Source organism: Salvelinus namaycush, chromosome 40, assembly GCF_016432855.1.
Source record: "Salvelinus namaycush isolate Seneca chromosome 40, SaNama_1.0, whole genome shotgun sequence".
In the NCBI taxonomy this organism is placed as follows: Eukaryota; Metazoa; Chordata; class Actinopteri; order Salmoniformes; family Salmonidae; genus Salvelinus; species Salvelinus namaycush.
In genome coordinates this window covers 23,433,345-23,456,883 of record NC_052346.1, presented here as the reverse complement: position 1 = coordinate 23,456,883, position 23,539 = coordinate 23,433,345, and the positions used below count along the sequence as shown (strand labels likewise).

Here is a 23,539-nt window from a genome sequence, read left to right as displayed (position 1 = left end):
TGTGTACGTGTGTCAGCAGTTCCCCTCAGTGAATCACCCTACATCCCTGGAGCGGAGGTACCTGGCCATCCTGAGTGGCCTCATGCTGGATCTGATGAAGGTAACACACACACACACACACACACACACACACACACACACACACACACACACACACACACACACACACACACACACACACACACACACACACACACACACACACACACACACACACACACACACACACAAGGTATTGCCAGTATTAGCGCATTCTGGGTCCTCCAGGCTCAAACTAGACTAGTCCTGCTAATGGGAGGTATTCTGGGTCCAGCAGGCTCAAACTAGACTAGTCCTGCTAATAGAAGGTATTCTGGGTCCTCCAGGCTCAAACTAGACTAGTCCTGCTAATGGGAGGTATTCTGGGTCCTCCAGGCTCAAACTAGACTAGTCCTGCTAATGGGAGGTATTCTGGGTCCTCCAGGCTCAAACTAGACTAGTCCTGCTAATGGGAGGTATTCTGGGTCCTCCAGGCTCAAACTAGACTAGTCCTGCTAATGGGAGGTATTCTGGGTCCTCCAGGCTCTAACTAGACTAGTCCTGCTAATGGAAGTTATTCTGGGTCCAGAAGGCTCAAACTAGACTAGTCCTGCTAATAGAAGGTATTCTGGATTCTGCAGGCTCAAACTAGACTAGTCCTGCTGATGGGAGGTATTCTGGATTCTGCAGGTTCAAACTAGACTAGTCCTGCTGATGGGAGGTATTCTGGATTCTGCAGGTTCAAACTAGACTAGTCCTGCTAATAGAAGGTATTCTGGATTCTGCAGGCTCAAACTAGACTAGTCCTGCTAATGGGAGGTATTCTGGATTCTGCAGGCTCAAACTAGACTAGTTCTGCTAAATGGAGTTATTCTGGATTCTACAGGCTCAAACTAGACTAGTCCTGCTAATGGGAGGTATTCTGGATTCTGCAGGCTCAAACTAGACTAGTCCTGCTAATGGGAGGTATTCTGGGTCCAGCAGGCTCAAACTAGACTAGTCCTGCTAATGGGAGGTATTCTGGGTCCAGCAGGCTCAAACTAGACTAGTCCTGCTAATGGGAGGTATTCTGGATTCTGCAGGCTCAAACTATACTAGTCCTGCTAATGGGAGGTATTCTGGGTCCTCCAGGCTCAAACTAGACTAGTCCTGCTAATAGAAGGTATTCTGGGTCCTCCAGACTCAAACTAGACTAGTCCTGCTAATGGGAGGTATTCTGGTTCCTCCAGGCTCAAACTAGACTAGTCCTGCTAATGGAAGGTATTCTGGATTCTGCAGGCTCAAACTAGACTAGTCCTGCTGATGGAAGGTATTCTGGATTCTGCAGGTTCAAACTAGACTAGTCCTGCTAATAGACGGTATTCTGGATTCTGCAGGCTCAAACTAGACTAGTCCTGCTAATGGGAGGTATTCTGGATTCTGCAGGCTCAAACTAGACTAGTCCTGCTGATGGGAGGTATTCTGGATTCTGCAGGCTCAAACTAGACTAGTCCTGCTAATAGAAGGTATTCTGGATTCTGCAGGCTCAAACTAGACTAGTCCTGCTGATGGGAGGTATTCTGGATTCTGCAGGTTCAAACTAGACTAGTCCTGCTAATAGAAGGTATTCTGGATTCTCCAGGCTCAAACTAGACTAGTCCTGCTAATGGGAGGTATTCTGGATTCTGCAGGTTCAAACTAGACTAGTCCTGCTAATGGGAGGTATTCTGGATTCTCCAGGCTCAAACTAGACTAGTCCTGCTAATGGGAGGTATTCTGGATTCTGCAGGTTCAAACTAGACTAGTTCTGCTAATGGGAGGTATTCTGGATTCTGCAGGCTCAAACTAGACTAGTTCTGCTAATGGGAGGTATTCTGGGTCCAGCAGGCTCAAACTAGACTAGTCTTGCTAGCTAATGTATGTCTATGACTAAAGCTGTGGGTCAGTCAGTACTCTGCAGGCTCAAACTATACTAGTTCTGCTAATGGGAGGTATTCTGGGTCCAGCAGGCTCAAACTAGACTAGTCCTGCTAATGGGATGTATTCTGGGTCCAGCAGGCTCAAACTAGACTAGTCCTGCTAATGGAAGGTATTCTGGGTCCAGCAGGCTCAAACTAGACTAGTCCTGCTAATGGGAGGTATTCTGGGTCCAGCAGGCTCAAACTAGACTAGTCCTGCTAATGGGAGGTATTCTGGGTCCAGCAGGCTCAAACTAGACTAGTCCTGCTAATGGGAGGTATTCTGGGTCCAGCAGCCTAAAACTATACTAGTTCTGCTAATGGAAGGTATTCTGGATTCTGCAGGTTCAAACTAGACTAGTCCTGCTAATAGAAGGTATTCTGGATTCTGCAGGCTCAAACTAGACTAGTCCTGCTAATGGGAGGTATTCTGGATTCTGCAGGCTCAAACTAGACTAGTTCTGCTAATGGGAGGTATTCTGGGTCCAGCAGGCTCAAACTAGACTAGTCTTGCTAGCTAATGTATGTCTATGACTAAAGCTGTGTGTCAGTCAGTACTCTGCAGGCTCAAACTAGACTAGTCCTGCTAATGGGAGGTATTCTGGGTCCAGCAGGCTCAAACTAGACTAGTCTTGCTAATGAGAGGTATTCTGGGTCCAGCAGGCTCAAACTAGACTAGTCCTGCTAATGGGAGGTATTCTGGATTCTGCAGGCTCAAACTAGACTAGTTCTGCTAATGGAAGGTATTCTGGGTCCAGCAGGCTCAAACTAGACTAGTCCTGCTAATGGGAGGTATTCTGGATTCTGCAGGCTCAAACTAGACTAGTCCTGCTGATGGGAGGTATTCTGGATTCTGCAGGTTCAAACTAGACTAGTCCTGCTGATGGGAGGTATTCTGGATTCTGCAGGTTCAAACTAGACTAGTCCTGCTAATAGAAGGTATTCTGGATTCTGCAGGCTCAAACTAGACTAGTCCTGCTAATGGGAGGTATTCTGGGTCCAGCAGGCTCAAACTAGACTAGTCCTGCTATGACTAAAGCTGTGGGTCAGTCAGTACTCTGCTGTTAGCTAATGTATGTCTATGACTCAAGCTGTGGGTCAGTCAGTATTCTGCTGTTAGCTAATGTATGTCTATGACTAAAGCTGTGGGTCAGTCAGTACTCTGCTGTTAGCTAATGTATGTCTATAACTAAAGCTGTGGGTCAGTCAGTACTCTGCTGTTAGCTAATGTATGTCTATGACTAAAGCTGTGGGTCAGTCAGTACTCTGCTGTTAGCTAGGCCTCCAGTACATCACACTCTCCTCAGGAGATGAATGGTGTGATAAACCCTCCCACCCATCTCTCTGTCTCTGGATCGACATGGTGAAAAGCCACCACGGTCTTGTGGTTTTTATTATGTGCTGTTTCTATACAGCAAATGTAGAGATCTGCTTTAAGAATGCTGTAGCTCAGTTAGTAGAGCAAGGTGCTTTCAACGCCAGGGTTTTGGGTTCGATTCCCACTGAGGACCACTATGAAAATGTATGAACTCACTACTGTAAGTTGCTCTAGATAAGAGTGTCTGTTAAATTAATCAAATGTATATGTGCTTCACTGTATTTACAAAACAATATATATGAACTTGAACTATAGTTTAATGATAATAAACTTTGGATTATATATACAGTACCAGTCTAAAGTTTGGACACACCTACTCATTCAAGGGTTTTTCTGCATCTCAAATCAAATCAAATTGTATTTGTCAAATGCGCCGAATACAACAGGTGTAGTAGACCTTACAGTGAAATGCTTACTTACAAACCATGCCGTTTTAAAAAAAATACCTAAAAACAAATAAAAAAATAAATAAAGTAACAAATAATAAAATAGCAGCAGTAAAATAACAATAGCGAGGCAATCTACAGGGGGTACCGGTACAGAGTCAATCTACAGGGGGTACCGGTACAGAGTCAATGTGCGGGGGCACTGGTTAGTCGAGGTAATGGAGGTAATATGTACATGTAGTTAAACAGTCTATGACTAGGGTGGCTGGAGTCTTTGAGAATTTTAGGGCCTTTCTCTGACACCGCCTGGTATAGAGGTCCTGGATGGCAGGAAGCTTTGCCCCAGTGATGTACTGGGCTGTACACACTACCCTCTGTAGTGCCTTGCGTGGGAGGCCGAGCAGTTGCCGTACCAGGCAGTGATTCAACCAGTCAGGATGCTCTCGATGGTGCAGCTGTAGAACCTTTTGAGGATCTGAGGACCCATGCCAAATCTTTTCAGTCTCCTGAGGGGGAATAGGTTTTGTCGTCCCCTCTTCACGACTGTCTTGGTGTGCTTGGACCATGTTAGTTTGTTGGTGATGTGGACACCAAGGAACTTGAAGCTCACAACCTGCTCCACTGCAGCCCCGTCGATGAGAATGGGGGCGTGAGCGGTTCTCTTTTTCCTGTAGTCCACAATCATCTCCTTTGTCTTGATCAAGTTCAGGGAGAGGTTGTTGTTCTGGCACCACACGGACAGGTGACCTCCTCCCTACAGGCTGTCTCGTTGTTGTCGGTGATCAGGCCTACCACTGTTGTGTACTCAGCAAACTTAATGATGGTGTTGGAGTCGTGCAGTCATGAGTGAACAGGGAGTACAGGAGAGGACTGAGCACGCACCACTGAGGGGCCCCTGTGTTGAGGATCAGCGTGGCAGATGTGTTGTTACCTACCCTTACCACCTGGGGGCTGCCCGTCAGGAAGTCCAGGATCCAGTTGCAGAAGGATGTGTTTAGTCCCAGGTGGTAAGGGTTAGCTTAATGATGAGCTTTGAGGGCACTATGGTGTTGAACGCTGAGCTGTAGTCAATGAACAACATTCTCACATAGGTGTTCCTTTTGTCCAGGTGGGAAAGGGCTGTGTGGAGTGCAATAGAGATTGCATCATCTGTGGATCTGTTAGGGCGGTATGCAAATTGGAGTGGGTTTAGGGTTTCTGGGATAATGGTGTTGATGTGAGCCATGACCAGCCTTTCAAAGCACTTCATGGCTACAGACAGGTTACCTTAGTGTTCTTGTGCACAGGGTCTATGGTGGTGTGCTTAAAACAAGTTGGTATTACAGACTCGGACAGGGAGAGGTTGAAAATGTCAGTGTAGATACTTGCCAGTTGGTCAGCGCATGCTAGTAGTACCCGTCCTGGTAATCCATCTGGCGCCGCGGCCTTGTGAATGTTGACCTGTTTAAAGGTCTTACTCATCGACTGCGGAGAGCGTGATCACACAGTCTTCCGGAAACAGCTGGTCTCTCAACCAGCTTCATGAGGTAGTCACCTGGAATGCTTTCCCAATAGTCTTGAAAGAGTTCCCACATATGCTGAGCACTTGTTGGCTGCTTTTCCTTCATTCTGCGGTCCAACTCCAATTGGGTTGAGGTCAGGTGATTGTGGAGTCCAGGTCATCTGATGCAGCACTCCATCACTCTCCTTCTTGGTCAAATAGCCCTTACACAGCCTGGGAAGGCGTATTGCTGCAGAATTATGTGGTAGCCATGCTGATTAAGTGTGCCTTGAATTCTAAATAAATCAATGCCAGTGTCACCAGCAAAGCACCCCCACACCATCACACCTCCTCCTCCATGCTTCATGGTGGGAACCACACATGCTGAGATCATCTGTTCACCTACTCTGCTTCTCACAAAGACACAGCAGTTAGAACCAAAAATCTCAAATTTGGACTCATCAGACCAAAGGACAGATTTACACCATTGCTCATGTTTCTTGGCCCAAGCAAGTCTCTTCTTATTATTGGTGTCCTTTAGAAGTGGTCTCCGATCAGTTGATGTTGAAATGTGTCTGTTACTTGAACTCTGTGAAGCATTTATTTGGGCTGCAATCTGAGGTGCAGTTTATTGCCGATGGCTGGTCACTCTAATGAACTTATCCTCTGCAGCAGAGGTAACTCTGGGTCTTCCTTTCCTGTGGCGGTCCTCATGAGAGACAGTTTCGTCAAGCGCTTGATTGTTTTTGCGACTGCACTTGAAGAAACTTTAAAAAGTTCTTGAAATTTTCTAGATTGACTGACCTTGATGTCTTAAAGTAATGATGTACTGTCGTTTCTCTTTGCTTATTTGAGCTGTTCTTGCCATAATATGGACTTGATCTTTTACGAAATAGGTCTATCTTCTGTATACCACCCCTACCTGGTCACAACACAACTGATTGGCTCAAACGCATTAAGAAGGGAAAAAATTCCACAAATTAACTTTTAACAAGGCACACCTGTTAATTTAAATGAATTCCAGGTGACCACCTCATGAAGCTGGTTGAGAGAATGCCAAGAGTGTGCAAAACTGATTTGTGTAACTGTTTTTTTGGTTACTACATGATTCCATATGTGTTGTTTCATAGTTTTGATGTCTTCACTATTATTCTACAATGTAGAAAATAGTAAAAATACAGAAAAACCCCATGAATGAGTAGGTGTGTCCAAACTTTTGACTGGTAACATATATATATATATATATATGGATAGAGTTTAGTGATTGACCTGTTTTATTGTCAAGCTGTAATAAAGAAGTGTGTCCTAAACCCCTGTGGTCTGTCTCCTCCCTCTCTAGAACCTGTTGTTGCTGGTCCCTTCTGACCGCTACCTGACAGAACAGAGTCTGAACCACCCAGCCTTCCAGCCCCTCCGCCTCCTGGAGCAGCCCGCCCCAGCACCACCCTCCCCTAACCCCCCACGCTCCTCCAAGAGGAAGCCCCACAGCCACATGGAGAACACTGTGCCCACCAGGTCAGCACTGTAGGAGGTTGTTGGTGTTGATGTTGTTGTTGTTGTTGTCAGAACCCCGTGGCCACCAGGTCAGCACTGCACTGGATACTACAAGTGGTCTGGTTAGGTTCTGGATACTGAATGGGGTCTGGTTAGGTTCTGGATAGTGAATGGGGTCTGGTTAGGTTCTGGATACTGAATGGGGTCTGGTTAGGTTCTGGATACTGAATGGGGTCTGGTTAGGTTCTGGATACTGCATGGGGTCTGGTTAGGTTTTGGACACTGCATGGGGTCTGGTTAGGTTCTGGACACTGCATGGGGTCTGGTTAGGTTCTGGACACTGCATGGGGTCTGGTTAGGTTCTGGACACTGTATGGGGTCTGGTTAGGTTCTGGACACTGCATGGGGTCTGGTTAGGTTCTGGACACTGCATGGGGTCTGGTTAGGTTATGGACACTGCATGGGGTCTGGTTAGGTTCTGGACACTGCATGGGGTCTGGTTAGGTTCTGGACACTGCATGGTTTCACATCTGGCTATGTTGTTCTAGCACAGATAAAATAAGCTACTTAGATCCATGGATTACCTATACCTGTACCTTACCTCTCAATATCTCTCAATCTCAATATCTTTCGATCTTAATACCTCCCTCCCTCCCTCCCCTCCACCAAACAGAAGCCACGGCAGTAAGAGCTCGGGTCACCGTCACTCTAACAGTAAGGAATGTTCCAGCCTACCTCGCCATGGCGACCTTCACCTAGGCAACGACAGCTTCCTGAACGGCAACAAGCCTGTGTCGTCCAGCCTGAGCCCCACCCTCCACCCCAAGGCTTACATGACCCAGACCCTCAACCGCTCCATCACCTGTAGTAAGGACTTGGTCAACAACAACATGCCACACCTGCTCAGCCCCAAGGACACCAAGGTAAACAACGTCAGGACCTCTACTTTCATTGACTTATTCAGCTCCTTATGGACCAAACTACACTTGTTTACATACATTGTATTCATTTAGTTTGTTTCTCCAACTGTCTATGTCTTGACCTGTGTTTATTCTTGGCATGTATTTTCATATAAATGCACAAGGCTGAAAACAACATTTTCCCGTGGTTGGGGACAATAAAGTCATTATCTTGTCTGATTTTATCTTCTCTTGTCTTCTCTTTATTTTAAAGGGCACGACACAGTTTGACTTCAACCTGGTTGGTGTTGGGCCCCCAGGGGCCAAGGCTCCTGACCAGCAGGGCCCTGGAGCCATGTACGTGAAGTCCACCTCCCGCTCTCAGCTGCAGCAACAGCAAGGTCCGGGGTCACCCTATTGAAACATTCACATAAGATTAATACATACCACTTCCTTAATACTTCAAATGAAAAATGCTCTAGACTAGAATCCTGTCCAGGGGGTATACTGGAACATAAAGCTGCCTTATGGCCCTATGGGCCGTTCTGTCTCAGGCAAGACTACTTATAAATGCATTGCCAGCCCATTTTTTACATTTGAACATTTCCAGTAGGGCAGGGACGACACTCTTCCTTTCTGGAGGGCAAGACCAATACCATGGAGAAACAACATGGCCGCCATGGTGGACACAACATAGACTCCACCCACAGCTCCTCCAAGAGTTCCAGCTCCTACCTGAGCCTGTCCAAGAGCCACAGCGCCCTGAGCAACAATGCCAAGTCTGTGGGTGGTAACCTTGGAGATGGGGTGAGGGGCGTGCACCCCGACGACCCTACGGCAACCCCTGGAATCGCCGCCCGCTTCTTCCCTGCCAGGTAACATAGAGAGAGAGTGTCAGGAAATGATTAACCTAGAGAGAGAGAGAGAGAGCTGTCAGGAAATGGTTAACATAGAGAGAGAGCTGACAGGAAATGGTTAACCTAGACAGAGAGAGCTGTCAGGAAATGGTTAACCTAGAGAGAGAGAGAGAGAGAGAGAGAGAGAGAGCTGTCAGGAAATGGTTAAACTAGAGAGAGAGCTGACAGGAAATGGTTAACCTAGAGAGAGAGAGAGCTGTAAGGGTATGGTTAACCTAGAGAGAGAGAGCTGTCAGGGAATGGTTAACCTAGAGAGAGAGAGAGAGAGCTGTCACGGAACGGTTAACCTAGAGAGAGAGAGAGCTGTCAGGGACGGTTAACCTAGAGAGGTAGAGAGAGCTGTCAGGGACGGTTAACCTAGAGAGAGAGAGCTGTCAGGGAACGGTTAACCTAGAGAGAGAGAGAGAGCTGTCAGGGACGGTTAACCTAGAGAGAGAGAGAGAGAGAGCTGTCAGGGAATGGTTAACCTAGAGAGAGAGAGAGCTGTCAGGGAATGGTTAACCTAGAGAGAGAGAGCTGTCAGGGAACGGTTAACATAGAGAGAGAGCTGTCAGGGACGGTTAACCTAGAGAAAGAGAGAGCTGTCAGGGGCTGGTTAACCTAGAGAAAGAGAGCTGTCAGGGAATGGTTAACCTAGCGAGAGAGAGAGCTGTCAGGGAATGGTTAACCTAGAGAGAGAAAGAGCTGTCAGGGAATGGTTAACCTAGAGAGAGAGAGAGAGAGCTGTCAGGGAACGGTTAACCTAGAGAGAGAGAGCTGTCAGGGAATGGTTAACCTAGAGAGAGAGAGAGAGCTGTCAGGGAACGGTTAACCTAGAGAGAGAGAGCTGTCAGGGAACGGTTAACCTAGAGAGAGAGAGCGCTCTCAGGGAACGGTTAACCTAGAGAGAGAGAGCTGTCAGGGAATGGTTAACCTAGAGAGAGAGAGCTGTTAGGGTCTGGTTAACCTAGAGAGAGAGAGAGCTGTCAGGGAATGGTTAACCTAGAGAGAGAGAGCTGTCAGGGAACGGTTAACCTAGAGAGAGAGAGAGCTGTCAGGGAATGGTTAACCTAGAGAGAGAGAGCTGTCAGGGAATGGTTAACCTAGAGAGAGAGAGAGCTGTCAGGGAATGGTTAACCTAGAGAGAGAGAGCTGTCAGGGAATGGTTAACCTAGAGAGAGAGAGAGCTGTCAGGGAATGGTTAACCTAGAGAGAGAGAGAGAGCTGTCAGGGAATGGTTAACCTAGAGAGAGAGAGAGAGAGCTGTCAGGGACGGTTAACCTAGAGAGAGAGAGAGAGAGAGCTGTCAGGGAATGGTTAACCTAGAGAGAGAGAGAGAGAGCTGTCAGGGACGGTTAACCTAGAGAGAGAGAGAGAGAGAGCTGTCAGGGAATGGTTAACCTAGAGAGAGAGAGAGAGAGCTGTCAGGGAATGGTTAACCTTGAGAGAGAGAGAGAGCTGTCAGGGAACGGTTAACCTAGAGAGAGAGAGCTGTCAGGGAATGGTTAACCTAGAGAGAGAGAGAGCTGTCAGGGAATGGTTAACCTAGAGAGAGAGAGAGAGAGCTGTCAGGGAATGGTTAACCTAGAGAGAGAGAGAGAGAGAGAGCTGTCAGGGACGGTTAACCTAGAGAGAGAGAGAGAGAGAGCTGTCAGGGAATGGTTAACCTAGAGAGAGAGAGAGAGAGCTGTCAGGGACGGTTAACCTAGAGAGAGAGAGAGAGAGAGCTGTCAGGGAATGGTTAACCTAGAGAGAGAGAGAGAGAGCTGTCAGGGAATGGTTAACCTTGAGAGAGAGAGAGAGCTGTCAGGGAACGGTTAACCTAGAGAGAGAGAGAGCTGTCAGGGAACGGTTAACCTAGGGAGAGAGAGAGAGCTGTCAGGGAACGGTTAACCTAGAGAGAGAGAGAGCTGTCAGGGAATAGTTAACCTAGAGAGAGAGAGAGAGAGAGAGAGAGAGAGAGAGCTGTCAGGGGCTGGTTAACCTAGAGAGAGAGAGAGCTGTCAGGGAACGGTTAACCTAGAGAGAGAGAGAGCTGTCAGGGAATGGTTAACCTAGAGAGAGAGAGAGCTGTCAGGGGCTGGTTAACCTAGAGAGAGAGAGAGAGCTGTCAGGGGCTGGTTAACCTAGAGAGAGAGAGAGCTGTCAGGGAACGGTTAACCTAGAGAGAGAGAGAGCTGTCAGGGAATGGTTAACCTAGAGAGAGAGAGATAGCTGTCAGGGGCTGGTTAACCTAGAGAGAGAGAGAGCTGTCAGGGAACGGTTAACCTAGAGAGAGAGAGAGCTGTCAGGGGCTGGTTAACCTAGAGAGAGAGAGAGCTGTCAGGGAACGGTTAACCTAGAGAGAGAGAGAGCTGTCAGGGAATGGTTAACCTAGAGAGAGAGAGAGCTGTCAGGGGCTGGTTAACCTAGAGAGAGAGAGAGCTGTCAGGGGCTGGTTAATGAATGTATCTTAGTCTCCAACATTGAAGGGCATGCTAGCTTATTGATTTTGTGTAGTCTTGGTGATGGTGTGTATTTGGAAATGTGTAGTCCCGTGACGCCAGATCTGAACATTGTATTCTCGTTGAGAATTAGAGTTTTATTTAGGTCTGATGGCTAGTAAATATGTGTGTTGTTGTACTCATGGTTGAGGTCAGTCTATATGTTATTTCAGCTGCCTGGACCTTAACCTCAATGCCCCACCTGGAAGTCCCCAGGTCCCCCGCCACAGCGAACGCCACACTTCTGGCCACGCCCCCCCTGGAAGTCCCCAGGTCCCCCGCCACAGCGAACGACACTCTTCTGGCCACGCCCCCCCTGGAAGTCCCCAGGCCCCCCGCCACAGCGAACGCCACACTTCTGGCCACGCCCCACCTGGAAGTCCCCAGGCCCCCCGCCACAGCGAACGCCACTCTTCTGGCCACACATCCAGCCACACCGGCCACTCCTCCGGCCACAGCCCCTCGTCCCGCGGCAACAACCCCCGCCTGGAGAGCTCCACCCTGGACTCATCCTGCCGACGCCTCTCCTCTTCCAGACACAAAGCTCCAGAGGAGGCCTTGGCCCCGGGCCCGGAGCTTCTTGACCCAGGAGGAGAAGGGGATGGTGGGGGGAACCACGGAGCTCACACCCTGGCCTCCCCCCATGAGTCCTACCCCTACGGCCTGGGCTACACCAGTCCCTTCTCTTCCCAGCAGAGGCCTCACCGCCACTCCATGTACGTGAGGAGGAGTGAGCGCCACAGGTCCCACGTAGGTGGGGGTGGAGGGGGTAGTGAGGGGGGCTTAATGGTGGGCCAGGGGTTGCCCACCAGGGCTAGCAGTCTGCAGATGCTCTCCCCTCAGCTTCAGCACCGCACCCTCACCAGACACTCCGTAGGACACTCTGTTGGATCGTCCAGAGAGGACTGCACTGAAGACACGACCAGGGTCAGTGTCAATAATTGACTGACAGCAGTGTGTGTATGTGTGTGTGCGTGTATGTGCATATGTGTGTCTGTGTATCTCTCTTTGAGGCAGAATCATAGCTACAGTATCTGGCCTAACTCTCATTATTGCTGTCTCTCTCCTGATCTCTCTCTCTCACACACACACACTCCTACTTCGTACTGTCTGCCTCACATGCTATATCTGTCTGTCTGTCTATCTGTCGGTCTATCTGTCTGTCTGTCTGTCTGTCTGTCTGTCTGTCCATCTGGTCTACAGAGTGAGCCGTCTTCTAAAGAGGTGGTGACCTCTCACCCCCGACCCCAGATTAAAGACTCCACGCGGGACAACCCGGCCTCCTTTCACTCACAACGCCCTGCTAAGAACGAGGTCCATAGCTTTTTCTGTTGTTCATCACAGGCTGATTTCACCACTTACTGTCTGGTTTCTGACTGCTTCTAGCACTGTTTTATCAGCAGTATGTCTCTCACTGAGCTGCTAAACGTGGCGGCACCGACCTGAATGGGTTTAATGGCAATTATAAACTGGGTGGTTCCAGCCCTGAATGCTGATTGGCTGACAGCCGTGGTATATCAGACCGTATACCACGGGTATGACAAAACATTAATTTTTACTGCTCTAATTATGTTGGTAACCAGTGTATAATAGCAATAAGGCACCTCGGGGGTTTGTGGTACATGGCCACTATACCACGGCTAACGGCTGTGTCCAGGCACTCTGCGTTGTGTTGTGCGTAAGAGCAGCCCTTAGCTGTGGTATATTGGCCATATACCACACCTCCTCGGGCCTTATTGCTTAAATATACTATGATAAGGATGTAGGAGTGAGACACTGATAAGGATGTAGGAGTGAGATATCATCTTTGGGAAAATGACGAGGGAAGACAGGGTGTGAAACACTATGATAAGGTTGTAGGAGTGAGATATCAGGGTGTGAAACACTATGATAAGGATGTATGAGTGAGATATCAGGGTGTGAAACACTCTGATAAGGATGTAGGAGTGAGATATCAGGGTGTGAAACACTATGATAAGAATGTAGGAGTGAGACACTCTGATAAGGATGTAGGAGTGAGATATTAGGGTGTGAAACACTATGATAAGAATGTAGGAGTGAGATATCAGGGTGTGAAACACTATGATAAGAATGTAGGAGTGAGACACTCTGATAAGGATGTAGGAGTGAGATATCTGTCAGGACCCGGTGCGAGAAACAGTCACTAATAATCGTCAGAACCCAGAAGATGAGGCAGACACAGCAGTACTAGAGATGGTGGTTTAATAACAGAACAAAATCTTCAGGCAAAGAAACTAAATCCACAATGTCCAAAAATAAAGCCAAGAGGCACAAAATGGAAATCCTCCAAAATACAAAAGAAACTCCACAAAGTGGTAAAAAACAGCAGGGAAAAACAAACCTCAAAAGACTACTCAAATAATACACAAGAACTAAACCAGAGAACCTCTGGAAAATCCAACAAGAGAAATATTTGTATAAAACAAGGCTGGGGCTGGGTGCTAACTTACAAACACTGAGCAAGGAACTGAGGAACACACAGGGTTTAAATACTAACAAGGGAATGACCTACAGGTGCAAACAATAATTAGAGCAAGAAAAACAAAAGGTACAAAAAAGGTGCAATGGGGACATCTAGTGACCAAAACCCGAACAGTCTTGGCCAAAACCTGACAGAATCCCCCTCCTAGGAACGGCTCCTGACGTTCCTACCAGCCTTCTCAGGGTGGAGGGTCCTGAACTGACGAATGAGGTCAGGGTCCAGTATGTCCTTGGCAGGAACCCAGGAGCGCTCCTCGGGACCGTAGCCTTCCCAGTCCACCAGATACTGCCAGGACCGCTGCACCCGGCGGGAATCCAGTATCCGGTGGACGGTATAAGCCGACTGGCCACCGATGACACGGGGCGGAGGGGGAGGTCTGCCTGCCGGGATAAGGGGAGAAAAAACAACAGGTTTTAATAAAGAAATGTGAAATGTTGGATTGATCTTAAGGGATCTGGGTAAGTGCATGCGAAAAGTAACGGGATTGACTCTCCTGGCAATCTTAAAGGGACCGATGAACCTCTGGGACAGCTTGCGAGACTCCACCCGTAGTGGTAAGTTCTTAGTTGAGAGCCATACTCTCTGGCCGGGGTACAGGGTAGGACCGGGACGGCGACGTCTGTTGGCTTGTCGTTGGTACTGCTGAGAGGAACGCAGAAGATTAAGACGTGCCTTCTTCCACGTAAGCCGACAGCGTCTGATGAACCTCGAGGCTGAAGGCACTCTGACTTCTGCCTCCTGGTCCGGGAACAATAGAGGCGCATAGCCAAACTGACACTCATGCGGGGATATACCAGTGGAGGAGGAGCACAAGGTGTTGTGCGCGTACTCGGCCCAAACAATGAAGGATGACCATGTGGACGGGTTGTTGGAAACCATGCATCTGAGGGTGGTTTCCAGCTCCTGATTCATCCTCTCAGTTTGGCCATTGGACTCCGGATGGTACCCTGAAGATAAACTGGCCGTGGCCCCTATGAGTTGGCAGAAGGCCTTCCAAAACCTTGAGGCGAACTGGGGACCTCTGTCGGAAACCATATCTTGCGGAATCCCAAAGACTCGGAACACATGGTTAATCACCAACTCAGCTGTTTCCTTGGCAGAAGGTAATTTGGTCAAGGGAACAAACCTGGCCGCCTTAGAAAACCTGTCGATGATGACTAGGATCGTAGTATTACCATGGGACGGAGGAAGGCCAGTAATAAAGTCCAACGAGATATGGGACCAGGGTCGGTGGGGAATAGATAGAGGGTGAAGGAGTACTTGAGGGCGGAGGTGAGAAGATTTGCCCTGGCAGCACACGGAACAGGCCTTGACGAAAGTGGCAACGTCTTCTTTTATGGTGGGCCACCAGAACTTACGCTGGATGAACTCCAAGGTGCGACCTACGCCCGGGTGACAGGTGAGGCGAGAGGAGTGCCCCCACAGAAGGACTTGGGACCTTGCTGCCTTGGGAACAAACAACCGATTAGCAGGACCTCCTCCAGGGCCCGGTTCGATGGCTTGAGCTTGTTTCACGGAATCCTCCACTTGCCACGAGATCGGAGCCACGATCTTAGCGGCCGGAAGGACAGTCATGTCAGTATCTTCTCGAATGGCAGGAGAGTAGATTCGTGACAAGGCGTCCGGTTTGAGATTCTTCGACCCGGGTCTATAGGTGAGGATAAACTGAAATCGGCTGAAGAAAAGAGACCATCGAGCTTGTCTGGAGTTCAACCGCTTCGCCTGCTGGATATACTCCAGATTTTTGTGGTCCGTAAGCACTTGAAACGGTTGAGAAGCCCCCTCGAGCCAGTGTCTCCATTCCTTCAATGCCATCTTAACCGCTAGGAGTTCACGATCCCCCACATCGTAATTCCTCTCGGCCGGGGTAAGCCGGTGAGAGAAGAAGGCGCAAGGATGAAGCTTCTTGTCTTCACCCCTCTGAGACAGGACAGCTCCAACCCCAACCTCTGATGCGTCTACCTCCACCACAAAAGGTTCATCCGCCGTTGGTAGTGTCAGGATGGGAGCAGAGAGGATGCGCTGCTTGAGTCCTTGGAAGGCCGTCTCAGCTTCTCTTCCCCACAGAAACCTTGTGTTGCCACCCTTGGTTACAGCTGAGAGAGGGGCTGCCACCGAGCTGAAGTTCTTGATGAACTTGCGGTAAAAGTTGGTGAAGCCCAGGAAACGCTGAACTTCCTTAACGGACTTGGGGGTGGGCCAATCCGCTACCGCCCCTACCTTCTTGGGGTCCATCTGGACTCGACCGGGTTCCACTATAAATCCCAGGAATTGTACTCGAGAGGAATGGAATTCACACTTTTCCGGCTTAACGTACAAATGGCTGTCTAGGAGGCGTTTGAGCACTTGTCTGACATGCTTAGTGTGTTCTTGAAGGGAGCTCGAAAAGATGAGGATGTCATCCAAGTAAACAAACACGAAGATGTTAAGCATATCCCTAAGCACATCGTTTATGAGCGCTTGGAACACAGCCGGGGCGTTGGTCAGGCCGAAGGGCATCACCGAGTATTCGTAGTGACCAGTAGGCGTGTTGAAAGCGGTCTTCCACTCGTCCCCGGGTTTGATCCGCACAAGATGGTATGCGTTCCGCAGGTCAAGCTTAGTGAAGACAACTGCTTCCTGGAGCAGCTCAAAGGCTGTGGCCATAAGGGGTAGCGGGTAGCGGTTACGGACGGTTATGGCATTGAGTCCCCGGTAGTCAATGCAAGGTCGTAATCCACCGTCTTTCTTGGCCACAAAGAAAAACCCTGCTCCCGCCGGCGAGGTAGATGGACGCATGAGGCCTGCTGCCAGAGCGTCCTTGATGTAGGTATCCATAGCAGCTCGTTCGGGAGGAGAAAGGGAAAAGATCCGACCCCTGGGAGGGCAGGTCCCCGGAAACAGGTCGATGGTGCAATCGTAAGGTCTATGGGGTGGTAGTTTGGTGGCCCTCTGTTTGCTAAATACCAGTTTGAGGTCATGGTAACACTCGGGAACTCGGGACAGGTCGATGGATTCTAGAGACTCGGAAGGGGAACTCTGGGAACTCGGGAAGATACAAGTGGCTTGGCACGTAGGACCCCACTGCTTGATAGTGCCCACAGACCAGTCGATGTGAGGGTTATGGCTGTGAAGCCAGGGATAACCAAGGACGAGAGGGAACTCGGAACAGGAGATCAGATGAAAGTTCATCACTTCCTGGTGTTGGGAAACTGAAAGTCGCAAGGGGGTAGTGGCACGAGTGACAAGTCCAGATCTCAAAGGGCTTCTATCCAACGTAGTAACCCTTATGGGGTCACTTAGAGGTTCAGAAGGAACGCCATTCTCCTTCGCCCAGACCCCATCCATGAAGTTACCTGCGGCTCCAGAGTCTACCAAAGCTTGAAGAGAAAACTCGTGGTCGTCACAGGAAAGGGTAACTGGAATGAGCAGGCGGGAGTTGGATGGATGGGAGGAGGTTATGTTTCCCGTTACAGTCCTCCCAGGCCTGCACGGGAGAGTGCGTTTCCCTGAAGCCCGGGACACGTGGAGCGGAAATGGCCCGGTTTGCCGCAATATAGACAGCATCGCTCCCTCATCCGGCGGTCTCTCTCAGCCTGGGAGATGCGTCCAACCTGCATGGGTTCTGGTGGAGCCAGCGAGGATAAAGGTGGAGACTCGGAGCTGGAACCGATAGGAGCTAGGGTGAGCGGTCTACGGTTGAGTTCTCTCTCTCTCAGACGCTGGTCTATGCGTGAAGCCAACTTGATAAGGGACTCGAGGTTGTCCGGTGGTTCCCGAGTGGCCAGTTCATCTTGGATGGTGTCAGAAAGACCCTTCAAAAAACACACTGTGAGCGCCTCGTCGTTCCAGCCACTTGCTGCTGCCACAGTGCGGAACTGGATGGCATAGTCCGTCACGCTGCGCCGACCTTGGCGGAGAGTCAGGAGCTGTTTGGCTGAGTCAGGGCCGTTGGTAGGACCTTGAAACACTCGCTTGAATTCTTCAGCAAAGGTAGAGTAGCTGGCACAGCAGGGACTTTGGGCATCCCACACAGCAGTAGCCCAGGCTAGGGCTTTTTCCGACAGCAGGGTGATGATATATGCTATCTTGGACCGGTCGGTGGGAAACGACGATGGTTGCAGCTCAAAGGAGAGAGAACATTGGGTGAAAAACCCCTTACAAACACTCGGATCCCCTGAGAGGAGGCGGGGAGGCGTTGGGGAGGCGGCAGACGAGGTTCAGCCAGGGGGTTAACTGCCAGGGGCACTTGAATCGGATGAACTGGAGCAGAAGCGGTTGCCGGGAAAAGTCGATCCGAAATCTGCTTTATGGAAGTCAGCATCTCTGACAGAAGTTGAGAATGTCTAGCCATTAAGGCCTCTTGCTGAACCAGAGCAGCTTCGTGGCGTTGGACAGTCCCCTCGTGGTGGGACAGCATGGAAAAAAAAACCTGGGTACTGGCTGCCTCTGGGTTCATTATAATGGCTCAGTGTTTCTGTCAGGACCCGGTGCGAGAAACAGTCACTAATAATCGTCAGAACCCAGAAGATGAGGCAGACACAGCAGTACTAGAGATGGTGGTTTAATAACAGAACAAAATCTTCAGGCAAAGAAACTAAATCCACAATGTCCAAAAATAAAGCCAAGAGGCACAAAATGGAAATCCTCCAAAATACAAAAGAAACTCCACAAAGTGGTAAAAAACAGCAGGGAAAAACAAACCTCAAAAGACTACTCAAATAATACACAAGAACTAAACCAGAGAACCTCTGGAAAATCCAACAAGAGAAATATTTGTATAAAACAAGGCTGGGGCTGGGTGCTAACTTACAAACACTGAGCAAGGAACTGAGGAACACACAGGGTTTAAATACTAACAAGGGAATGACCTACAGGTGCAAACAATAATTAGAGCAAGAAAAACAAAAGGTACAAAAAAGGTGCAATGGGGACATCTAGTGACCAAAACCCAAACAGTCTTGGCCAAAACCTGACAATATCAGGGTGTGAAACACTATGATAAGGATGTAGAAGTGAGATATCAGGGTGTGAAACACTATGATAAGGATGTAGGAGTGAGATATTAGGGTTTGAAACACTATGATAAGGATGTAGGAGTGAGATATCAGAGTGTGAAACACTATGATAAGGATGTAGGAGTGAGATATCAGGGTGTGAAACACTATGATAAGGATGTAAGAGTGAGATATCAGGGTGTGAAAGGAGCTCATGTTACATCTTGCAATAGCATTAAGATAATGGGATCAATAAGCGTGACTCAACATAGTATTTTCTCTGTGTTCTGTTCAACTCTGCTTTGTTTGTGATGTACTGTAGGTACCAGTGGGGATGTACCATGAGCCCCACCCCGAGGACCCAGTCTCCTCCAAGGAGAACCGCATGATCTTCAGTGACTCCATGCCCAGACGGGTAGGAAGCTTCTACAGAGGTACGTGCACTATGATAGATAGAGAGACAGAGAGAGAGAAAAAGAGAGAGTGAGATCAAGAGAGAGAAAAATTGTTACCAAGAGAGAGAGCTAGAGAGATGTAGAGAGAGAGAGTTACCAAGAGAGAGAGAGAGAGTTACCAAGAGAGAGAGAGAGAGAGAAGGATGGGGACTGTCTCTTCTCCTTCTCTGAAAGTTTCTTCTTCTCTTTGTGTTGTGTTGCAGTGCCCTCTCCCAGGCCAGACAACTCCTCTTCCTTCCATGATGTTGGGGCTCAGAGGGAGAGCAGAGGACCGCCGGTGCCAGTGGACCCAGGTGTCATGAACAACCACTCCAAACGCCAGACTGCCTTTGACTGGTGAGCTGTCAATCACTGGATATGATCTACAATGAATGAACGAACGAACGAATGACATTGACCCCTGTTGAGCGTGGGATGAGCAATCTCCCTGAGGTAATGTCTAGGCTTTAGCTCAGCGAGCTAACACAATCTTGTGTCCCGGCAACTTCAGGAGTACTGCAGAGGCAATGGTGATGAACCAACCAGAGCCGGCCAAAGAGAAGGAGAAACAGGGCTTCTTCAGATCGATGAAGAAGAAGAAGAAGAAACCGACCAATACCGTGAGGTTCCCCCTCTCAGTCACACATAGACATGCATCTGATTAATCCACAGGTTTACAGCTTTACATGTTGGATTCAATTACAACATTACACATGTATATACTCTACGTTTACCTGTCTAGCATCATTTCAGTTATAATGAGTAAACTCCTGAGTAAAGGAGAGAGAGAGAGAGGGGGAGAGAGAGAGGGGGAGAGAGAGAGAGAGAGGGAGAGAGAGGGAGAGAAACGGAGAGAGGGAGAGAGACGGAGAGAAACGGAGAGAGGGAGAGAGACGGAGAGAAACGGAGAGAGGGAGAGAGAGGGAGAGAGAGAGAGGGAGGGAGAGAGAGAGATGGAGAGAGAGAGGCGGAGAGATGGAGAGAGAGAGGTGGAGAGATGGAGAGAGAGGAGGAGAGAGAGAGAGGCAGAGAGAGGGAGAGAGAAAGAGAGAGAGAGGGAGGGAGGGAGAGAGATGGAGAGAGAGCGACGGAGAGAGGGAGAGAGAGAGAGAAGGAGAGAGAGAGAGAGAGAGAGGGAGAGAGAGAGAGAAGGAGAGAGAGAGAGAGGGGATAGAGAGAGAGAGAGAGAGAGAGGGAGGGAGAATGTAGCTCCCTGGGGTTTCTGTTATTGCTGCTGCTTTTCCATCTTCATTAACATTAAACCATGTGTGTATATGTGTGGGGTATTCAGAGAACAACACAGGTGTGTCTGTTTCCTGGTGTGTTGTCCGTTACTGGAGCGCTGTGTATCCTGTATTACAGACAGACAGAGTCGACGATGGAAGGAACCCCAGCATCAAGAAGGGCCTTTTCCCTCTGTTTAACTCAAAGAATAGCTTAAAGCATAACTCCTCTCAGAAAGCTCTTCCTGTAGTGCCCTCGCCCATGCTGCAGCATCAGTCTACCGCACCCTACTCTACCTCACCAGTAAACTATAACCCTCTATCGTGACGCATGCTATTTTACATATGTGACAAGCTAGGAAGCAGAGGAAACACTGACCACAACTATGGTTCCTAGTTCCTACCCTGTCACACAGACATGTAGTGACAGCACTCTATGTGTCAACTACTGTGGAGTTATTCATTCATCTGTTATTGTTGACATGAACATCGACAGACATTCTTAGTTCATACCACCACACCAGCTTCCAGATCTGTGAACTGTAGTGCGCTGGCCTATAATCAGATCTACAACACACTGCTGTAAGCAGATTGCATGTAGGTCAGCCTATTCTAAACTGGTCTGGGATCAGGAGCTAAAGTTAAGTAGGCTATGTCCTGAGGGCTGCAAATGTCACCACACCGGATCTCTCTCCCTCTCTCTCTCTCTCTCTCTCTTCTCTCTCTCTCTCTCTCTCTCTCTCTCTCTCTCTCTCTTCTCCCCTCTCTCTCTCTCTCTCTCTCTCTCTCTCTCTCTCTCTCTCTCTCTCTCTCTCTCTCTCTCTCTCTCTCTCTCTCTCTTTCTCTCTCTCTCTCTCTCTCTTCTCTCTCTCTCTCTCTCTCTTCTCTCTCTCTCTCTCTCTCTCTCTCTCTCTCTCTCTTCTCTCTTCTCTTCTCTCTCTTCTCTCTGTCTCGCTCTGTCTCTCTCTCTTCTCTCTCTCTCTCTTCTCTTCTCTCTCTTCTCTCTCTCTCTCCCTCTCTGTCCTCCCTCTGGCACTGTGTACAGTATGTAAGCCCCCCAGCCCAGCCCATCAGGGCCTCAGCCTCCTCTAAAACAGTCCTCTACAGCAGAGGAGACCATCTGCTCCTAGTGGTGCAAGGCAAAGCCAGCCATCTCAATCTCAGCTGTTCATGTCTACATAGTAGTGACTGGTTAACCAACAGTATTTCTGTTTGCATACATTCTGCTCAATGGGCTGACGTTATGATAGACAGTCCCTCAGTAGCCAATAGAGTTGTAACTGTAAGCTATAGTACAGTATTGAACATGTGTCAGTGTTTCTCTGATGCCAGAGATGGACAGGAGTCACTGGACCATGGTCATCCAGAAATGTACTGCCAGTTGGGTCTCACAGTCACTACTTCCTGGGTTTAAGAGCTGGTGTGCTGGTTGGTTCCTGGGTTCATTCCATGTGATGTCGTCACTGTGATGTCACCGTCCGCTCCGCTCAATGATATTAACAGCATGTGAAGCATCTGGTGCAGTAGGATCGAGGAGGAGGAGGAGGAGGAGGAGGAGAGGGAATGGGGAGGAGAGAGGTGCATGGAGGACCCACAGCCATCCAGAGATGTGCCTGTGATGCCTGCTCATCATATTTGCACGCTGTGTTACCCACAATGCACTCGGAAAGTGTCCACTAGACCCCAAATGCAGTCAGAGTAGATTCCTTGGCCTTTTTGTCCCTCTGGAGGTCTAGTGGATGTTTTGGGGTGTACAGGTTTATGAAATGTCCTGAGTCTATCGTTCTTGACTGTGTCAGTGTTAACCCCCCCTCTCCCCCACCTTTCCTGTTGTGAAATGGTAGGTTCCTGGTGATGGCCAGGACAACCTGTTTATCCAGAAGGGGGCCAAGTCCTCGTCCTCGTCTTCCTCTCACCACGGCAGCCGGAGGAGGAACCGCGAACGCTCCCGGGATAAGGATCGTGAACGCGAGCAGAGCCGAGATCGCGACAGAGAAAGAGAGCGAGAGAGGGAGAGAGGGAGACAGAGAGAGAGAGTCAGTGACTGGCCTCAGGAGAAACAGGTGGATTCACAATCACACTTCATTTATGTTTACTGGTTGAACTGAATTTTCAATTCACTTCCTGAATTTCCTGAATTCTAAACTGAATTGTTCCTTTCCAGCTTGGTGTACCCGCTTAGTGTTCACAAGCTTTGTGGTGATTGTTTTCTATGCCTCCCCTTAGAACCAACCCCTGAAGTCCCTACGCAGGCTCCTGCACCTCTCCCCCTCCTCCTCTTCCAGCCAACCCCCTCCTCCTTCCGACCTGCGATTCCAGCACCTCCCCAACCCCCCCACCTCCTCCTCTAAAGGGGGAGTCTTCGGTGACGGTAGGTCCCACCAGGGACACCCTAGCAGCAGCAGCTCCAGCTCTGGTCAGTCTAAGAGCCACCGGAAGCAGAGTTACCCCCTCCCGGGGCAGATACAGGGGCAGATTGAGTCCAACTGGCACGCGGCGGCCCTCGCCAGGGCAGAGGGGGCTCAGCCGTACCCCGACCAAATGGTCGCCAACGGGCCCACCTTTACCAGACCGTCAAGGTCACGGATGCCAAACCTCAACGACCTGAAAGAGACAGCCCTGTGAGGAGAACATGGAATTAGAATTCTACCACCCACCCATTGACTTGAATGGGGATGTCCATTCTAGGAAAAAACATGTCTGTGGAGGAGACGTCTCTCTGCCCTCAAGGGTCGTCATGTTGATTAGGCACCAAACGGAAGAAAACAGACTGAAGCAGGGAGGGACAAGATGGACTACTGTCCAATAAGAAACGCTTCTTTTTTTGTGGTGCGTTGCGAAGCGTTTTAAAACGTTTTCAATTGTGTGCCCTAATGAATAGGACTCTGGGCTCTCACTACTGCCGCCTGCTGGCCGCCAGACGCACCTAGGACTATAGAGATCGGAAGGTTATCTCTCTAAGATATGACTGACTGGCTGTAAAAATCTGACCTTTTTTGATGCTTCAAACATTTGATAGAATTTGTATTGATATTATATTATATTATTCATGAAATTCATTTTATTTGATTTAAATTAAATGACTTTATTTAACGATATGTAGGCCTAAATGGAGATTTAATAAGTATTGTAGAATGAATAATTGTGTAATATTGCAAGAGCTTTAAAAAGAAATGTAAAAAAGATTATGAGATTCTAACTATATATAATAATAATTCAATATTTCATCCAAAATATTTAATTGTGGAGGTTTTTCAGAATTTCTATTTATTGTTGTTACAGTATAGCCTGTTTGTTCTGTCCGTTTACTTTGTCTCTTTAATGTATTTATTTGATCTGATTTGACACAAAGTTATGGAGATATATGTACGACAGATGGACAAAGACAAATGATATAATATTATAATGTATGATAAAATAATGAGATACCTA

The 23,539-nt window shown here is 48.8% G+C and overlaps 1 protein-coding gene across 2 annotated transcripts in view; it reads left to right on the top strand.

The window, feature by feature from the left end:
• Nucleotides 1–23,539, top strand: part of LOC120033681 (cyclin-dependent kinase-like 5) — a 27,857-nt gene extending 4,318 nt beyond the window's left edge. The window contains exons 6-17 of one of the 2 annotated variants that reach the window (XM_038980114.1): nucleotides 20–100; nucleotides 6,539–6,714; nucleotides 7,367–7,616; nucleotides 7,867–7,993; nucleotides 8,206–8,467; nucleotides 11,145–11,898; nucleotides 12,175–12,285; nucleotides 18,773–18,884; nucleotides 19,109–19,241; nucleotides 19,396–19,504; nucleotides 21,952–22,170; nucleotides 22,334–23,539. In XM_038980114.1, the coding sequence (XP_038836042.1) occupies nucleotides 20–100; nucleotides 6,539–6,714; nucleotides 7,367–7,616; nucleotides 7,867–7,993; nucleotides 8,206–8,467; nucleotides 11,145–11,898; nucleotides 12,175–12,285; nucleotides 18,773–18,884; nucleotides 19,109–19,241; nucleotides 19,396–19,504; nucleotides 21,952–22,170; nucleotides 22,334–22,732 (2,733 nt within the window). In that variant the 3' untranslated portion in view covers nucleotides 22,733–23,539. The remainder of the gene's footprint in view (nucleotides 1–19; nucleotides 101–6,538; nucleotides 6,715–7,366; nucleotides 7,617–7,866; nucleotides 7,994–8,205; nucleotides 8,468–11,144; nucleotides 11,899–12,174; nucleotides 12,286–18,772; nucleotides 18,885–19,108; nucleotides 19,242–19,395; nucleotides 19,505–21,951; nucleotides 22,171–22,333) is intronic. The other variant, XM_038980115.1, reaches the window with a different exon arrangement.